This window comes from Malania oleifera, chromosome 9, assembly GCF_029873635.1.
Source record: "Malania oleifera isolate guangnan ecotype guangnan chromosome 9, ASM2987363v1, whole genome shotgun sequence".
Classification (NCBI taxonomy): domain Eukaryota; kingdom Viridiplantae; phylum Streptophyta; class Magnoliopsida; order Santalales; family Ximeniaceae; genus Malania; species Malania oleifera.
This window is the reverse complement of record NC_080425.1, coordinates 80,982,770-80,989,527: the sequence shown is the minus strand read 5'-3', so window position 1 is coordinate 80,989,527 and position 6,758 is coordinate 80,982,770. Positions and strand designations below refer to the sequence as shown.

At 35.7% G+C, this 6,758-nt stretch overlaps 1 protein-coding gene across 1 annotated transcript; it reads left to right on the top strand.

Annotated features, from left to right (window-relative positions):
• The first annotated feature begins 1,734 nt into the window (after positions 1-1,734).
• LOC131163928 (inositol oxygenase 1-like) lies at positions 1,735-5,174 on the top strand. The gene is made up of 11 exons (XM_058120761.1): positions 1,735-2,158; positions 2,377-2,491; positions 3,180-3,261; positions 3,389-3,593; positions 3,697-3,756; positions 3,916-3,968; positions 4,066-4,188; positions 4,311-4,380; positions 4,480-4,558; positions 4,675-4,756; positions 4,882-5,174. The coding sequence occupies exons 1-11, from the start codon at positions 2,128-2,130 to the stop codon at positions 4,906-4,908; spliced, it is 927 nt and encodes a 308-aa protein (XP_057976744.1). The 5' UTR covers positions 1,735-2,127; the 3' UTR covers positions 4,909-5,174.
• The last annotated feature ends 1,584 nt before the right edge of the window (positions 5,175-6,758 follow it).

Below are 6,758 nucleotides of genomic sequence, written 5' to 3'. Positions count from 1 at the left end.
AATGTGTTTAGCCTACTTGCCTCCCTTACTAAACACACAATGTCAACGAAGGTGTTGTTAATGAATTGCATAGATTCAATGTTACGTTTACTACTTGCTTGCCATTGCTTTCATGATTACTTGCTATTTCCGCTGCCATTTGATTGAGTGCTAATGAAAGTGTTTTCGTGAATGAATGTTGGTAAACGATAGGTTGGCTAGTTAAGCAAGAGTGCTTTAGCTAGCGCCACATGGCCCTTTTCACAACGGTGTGAAAATAGTCGGACCGTGACGTGATGACACCAAGTGACACTTTTGGTTAAGCGAATGTCACACTCAAATTCATTGGTTGACTTCTGCAAGTTATTATAGCACTGGAAATATTACAAGACAACAATATTTACAAGAGTAATGCCTCTTAATCCTTTTTCTTTATTCAAAGACAAGAAGTACACTCTCTAACATGTGCAAAAACATTGTGCACAAATTTTTCTATGTCCCATGTCACCCACATGTTAAATTAATATACAACTGATATCCCCAATTGCCTAAGTTGTGTTGGACACGTCACACAACCAACATTTTGCAACAAGGTTAAAATAAGTTATGATCACAAATAAGTGACTAAGAACATACCTAAATGTCAACCCATAAAATTATCCTCCAACCAAGCCTATCTATTAGCTTTACAAGGAAAAGTTACCAAATAACTGCGCTTCCCAATCAACATGTTAATATTGCAAGCAATTGACATTGACACAACATCCTACTCACGAGTCAACACTTTGTGTCAAGTATAGTTTCTTCTTAACCATGACTTATCTCACGTTCCAACATCACTATATATCAATGAATCACTTGACGTACCTAAATTAACTATCTAATTATGTCAATTGAAATCATCCGTTATAAGTAATCGTGTCAAGGACCATAGTTCCAATCATGTTCATCTTTGACTATATTGAATAGACAACTTAATATTAATATGCTCCATTTTTAGCAATACAGATTAATCAACCTTCGAGTGTCAAGATAATTTATAATAGGTCAACTTATATTATCAGCTTGCCACATAAATTGTCCAAATGCCTTAATAATGTCAAATTACTAGTCACAATTTGTTTATGAGTTGGAAGCTTTGTATATTTTTAAGAAAACGCTTAAAGTCAGTCATGTGCTTTTGATGAGCGCAGTGCACGTTTCACGTTACATTACTCAAGTCATACGTGTCTGCTCAACACACTGCAGGGTTTCTATTCCCAGCTTTGCAGGAGTACAAGGAACAACGAGGGGGTCTTCTCTAAGGTCCGCCAGATGTCTACATTCCATTGGCAGTCCTCATGTACGAGAAAGTACACCCCCCAATTTCTTCCCGCGTAACCCCGTCCCAATTTATTACACACAAAAGGTTGCGACCACTCCAAATCGTTTCCATCACACGTGTCGAAACTTCATTGTTTTGCTCCACCCAGATTGATTGTAGACCGCCGGATCACATCCCGGGCGGTCCAACCCGGAGATGAGGCGCGGAATTACCAAAATGGGAGCCGGGCCGGGTAGTGCAAAAATCTGGAGAGAAGTCGTAGTCCTTGACTGGATGCCACGTCAGTAGGGCCCACGGAGCCACCAAATGGACGGCCCGCGAGGCTTAGAATCTGCTCCGTCCGACGCGAAGCTGAGTCACGCGAGATAAAGAGATGAGATACAGGTGGGACCCACATTAATAAATACATCCAAACACGGCTTTTCGCCAGCTTGCATCTCTCTCTCTCTCTCTCTCTCTCTCTGTGACCATTTGCTGACTGACCGTCTCTAAAAGTTTTTTAATTTGGGGGAGGGTGTAGGGAAGGGTTGTCTCATCTCATGTATGGCTGTAAGCTGCTACATGGTGATATATTAAATTGTACAGTGAATGAATGAAATAAAAAATAAATAAAGGGATAGAAAACACAAAAGAAAACTTAATTGGGATTTTCAGGGAAGGACTTGAGGGCTGGGAATTCTCAGGGAAGGACTTTCCGGCAATTATAAATACCATTGTTTTCACCATTCCCCCGCATTGCAGGAGAGACCTACCCATACCCATCTCAATCTCATCTCCCAAAAACATTTCAATCTCATCTTTTCCTTTGTTGTGTTTTAGTCAGGATGACTATTCTCATAGAGCAGCCAGAGTTTGGTAAATTTTTTTCTTATTTTTTTAATTTTTAATTTTTCAAAAATTTTCTGGGTTTTGTTTCTTATTTGCGGATCTGATCTGGGTCATTTTTATTTTTATTATTTCTGGTCCGTAAGTGTTGGATTTAGAGACTAACTGAACTAGGGTTTTGAGTGGGTCAATCTGATTATTTTTGTTGAATTATTGGTTGGTTGGTGACGATATAATTGTGTGAACAGGACAATATGAGGGAGAGGAAAAGAAGAACCCAGTACTAGACCAACAAGAAGAAGAACTGGTGTTGGATGGGGGATTTGTTGTGCCAGTCACAAATTCTTTTGGTCACATATTTAGGTTTCTATCTCTTTCTGCACAACTTTTTATATATATATATATATATATATATATATATATTAATTTATAATTGAGATTGAAACAGGACTAGGCCCTATCAGCTCATCATAATTATAGGCAATCATAAGATATATATGGGCTTTATCCTATTTGGATCTGCATCTGAATATGGATCTGGATCTCTGGATCTGTAGTTTTACATACAAGAGGAAGCTAGTTAAATAAGACAAAAACAGAGGAAATAAAGAGATCCTCTGTTATATATACACCTAAAATCAGATAATTATCACAGAAAATAGACTGGATCTTAATGTTATGATTATTGCTGAAAATAAAGAAAATATAACCTTATCTTATTATTATTATTTAATTATTTTGGATGGGCCAAACCTTGGCCCAACTCGGTATGGTTGATCCATGCTAGCCCCAAAAGAGGAGCCATCCCAGGCCTTCAGTCAAACATTATCGGAACCCCTGTCAGTGGCCCAAACATGGGTTTGGATAGATCCAATGGGTCTTGGGCTGGCTTGCTGCTGCTCTACATGTTCTCCTAACATCAAACAATATGAAAAACACAATATCCCACCACATGCCAATACTTCCATAATTTATTTGAAACATTGTTTGACTTTTAATTAGCTAGCCTTGATTATTAACATCAAACTGCTAAAAAAAAAAAAAAATGCAGGGATTACGATGCGGACAGTGAGCGACGAGACGGGGTCGAGGAATTCTACCGAATCAATCACATTTACCAGACTTATGACTTTGTAAGAAATTATAAACAGTGAATTTGATTTTGACCATGTCACAAATTTCTGTAATTCATATATCTTCCATTTTTATTTTATTTTTAAAGTATGTTTTGGGTAATATGATATGATGAATTGGGTGCAGGTGAAGAGAATGAGAGAAGAGTACAAGAAATTGAATAGAATGGAAATGAGCATATGGGAATGCTGTGAACTTCTCAATGATGTTGTCGATGAGAGTGACCCTGACTTGGACGAACCTCAAATTGAGCACTTGCTGCAGACTGCTGAAGCCATCAGAAGGGACTACCCCAATGAAGATTGGCTCCACTTGACTGGCCTCATCCATGGTATATTAATTATATACACATGCGTTTCTCTATCTATTGTGTATATGTTGCTCTATTCGTGCAATGAGCTCATTTATAACTTAGGGTTTTAAATGAGTTTTAGACCTTGGGAAGGTACTTCTTCTGCCTAGCTTTGGAGGGCTTCCTCAATGGGCTGTTGTGGGTGAGTTTCAAGTTTCACATAATGCAATTCATGTCAATATATAGATTAGATATCAGTGAATGAATTCTTAGTCATGACAAGTGTTATTACTGCTGCTCTGTAATTTCAACATCGCCAATGATCACAAGAGTCACTTACTCAAATGGGCATGCATTGCAGGTGACACTTTCCCTGTTGGGTGTGCTTTCGACGAATCCATTGTTCATCACAAGGTCTTTTCATTTTCTTCCCACAAACATTATTTCCTCTAACTAGGCCATTATGGCAAATAGCTCAGTGGGTTTACCGTGGTAATGTTGAATGCTGCAGCATTTCAAGGAAAATCCAGACTATAACAATGCTGCTTGCAACACTAAATATGGAGTTTACTCGGAAGGTTGTGGACTAAACAATGTCATGATGTCATGGGGGCATGATGACTACATGTATTTGGTAATATTTCTTCTTACCTAAGTTTATCTTTCTTGTATATATGGTATACCATAATGAAGCTAATATACAATTTGGGAAATGCTCATAAATAATAATTTTTGTGTTTTTTTTTCTTTTTCAAGGTGGCCAAGGAGAACAAGACAACTGTACCTTCAGCAGCTCTTTTCATTATTAGATACCACTCATTTTACGGTATGCGAAAATTAAATGGAAAATTAATTATTTAGTTAATTTCTTAGAGCATAATGATTGGGAAATTGACCCATTTGACTTAATTCTTTCTCACTGCAGCTTTGCATAAATCAGGAGCATACAAGCACTTGATGAATGAGGAAGATGTTGAGAATTTGAAGTGGCTTCAAGTATTCAAGTAATCAATTAGATTATTTGTTTACATTTACATTGTTTCATTCTTTCTGTTTTTTTTTTTTCTTAGTTAACCTATTAACTAGGAAGAGGTCTCTGATCAAGATTTTCATTTTGCAGCAAATATGATCTTTACAGCAAGAGCAAAGTCCGAATCGATGTCGAGAAGGTCAAGCCGTACTATCTCTCCCTCATTGAAAAGGTAATTAATTAATCACCAATTGATGAAATTCATCGAGTTCTTTCTCTTATCATAGTTTTGTTATTGCTGCACATACATGCATCATTGTTCTTGATTGAAACTTAATCAAAAAATGGATGTTGCAGTACTTCCCTGCAAAGCTAAGGTGGTGAAGATTGGTGAAAGCACTGAAGATTAAAGATTTGATCTAGAAATAATGCATAATGGAGATCACCAACTAGCAGTTAGGGGAAGAGTGGATTATACGGCTTTGTGCACTGAACTGTCCTTTTTTTTATGCTAGAAAGTTCGTGTTATTTGAATAATTCATTTTGTTTTTGGACAAAATGACATATCATCTTCCTATAGGTGATATGTATCCTTATAATGACATCGTATTGTTTCCACTCAAAAAATAAGTCAAAATTTTGTTAACGTCTATTTGGTATCATTACTGTTTCTGATTCTGCATAGTGAAAAAATATATTATAAAAATGCGTTTATTTATGCTGTCAGTTTTTCATTTTCATTGTCGATGTTTGATTGTTTGCGAAATAACTAAAATTCAAATTTTATAATTTTCAATTTTTTTGATAACCTATTGTTAGAATTTTAATATTTAGAAATAGTTCTTTTGGATTAAATCATTCATTTTATACATTTTAAAATTAAAATAAAGATAAAATGATCATATGAATTTAAATATAATTAAAATAAATGTATATTTCAGAAAATAATAAAAGTTTACGAAATATTTTTACTATTTTTAATTGTCATGTTCAATAAAATCTTCCATCATATTTTCATGATTCATCAAAAACCAAAATTCCAAAAAAGTTTCAATTTTTCATCATGGTCATATTATTCAAAATTTGAAATAATTTTTCAAAATATATTTATTATTATGTTCATGTTTTCAAAAACGAAAAGTTAAATGTACTTGCTTCCCCTTTAATATTGTTTGGGAGCATGAATTTCAGACATAAGATTTGGATTTGAGTGAATTTGGACAAATTTTGTTGTGAAATAGGGTCTCTTCCGACAATGCACAACGGAATAACAATATTGTTGTAAAGAATCAAACATGCACTTGCAACAATCTAAATGGTGATAAACAGAATGTATCTACAACCACAACAATATAAAGAAAACAATAATAAAGGCAATGACACCACGAATAATGTGGTTCGGTAAAGCCTACATCCATAGGAGCAATCGACAAGAGATTTCACTATAAAGATCAAAGATACACAATACAATTACATACAATGATCTTCTCTCATTCTCTTACCCTCTCTCTCTCTCTTTCTCTCTCTCTCTCTCTCTCTCTCTCTCTCTCTCTCTTGCACAATATACAACGTAATATATGTATATATATAAGCCCCCTCGGAAGTTTCCCCTTGAAACCCAACCGAAATAATGTTCAAACAATTCAAAATTCAAAATCTGTGCAGTCTATACTAAGCCAAATCGTGGACGGTTTTCCTGAATCTGTTGACGGTTTCAGATACCAAGAACAACTTTCTGAAATCTTAGCCAAACCGTCAACGGTTTTCCTAAAACCATCAATGGTTTCCCTCTGCTTTGCTGCACCTTGATTTCTTTCATGTTTTTCCCTTAATATGTGAGACATAATTCACAACAAACTCCACCTTGGCGAACATACGCCCCTTATGAGAAACCGAAAACATGAAACCTCGCCTTGAACTTGGGATGTTAGGTTGGGACTGTAACGCCCCCATAAATATATCCATAATAAACGTAAAAATGACATCATCATATAATACTTCTGATACCATAAATGCAATATTCACAGACCCAGTGGGGTCTAACGTAATACCATCCCATAATTAATTTAACCAACCAAAAAACGGAAGCAAAATATTCTTCTACTACCATACATACAGAGTGCAAATCCTCGACCTTTGTATCAATATCTCCCCAAAACATATTACAACTTAGAAAGACCAAAAACAACTAGATATAAACAACATAGTGTTCTATTGACACTCGCTCTCAGCTA

Coding starts and splice junctions, on each gene's coding strand:
- LOC131163928 (XM_058120761.1), top strand. CDS start 2,128: ATGACTATTCTCATAGAGCAGCCAGAGTTTG. Junction 2,159..2,376: donor CATAGAGCAGCCAGAGTTTG/GTAAATTTTTTT, acceptor TTGTGTGAACAG/GACAATATGAGGGAGAGGAA. Junction 4,757..4,881: donor ATCTCTCCCTCATTGAAAAG/GTAATTAATTAA, acceptor TGGATGTTGCAG/TACTTCCCTGCAAAGCTAAG.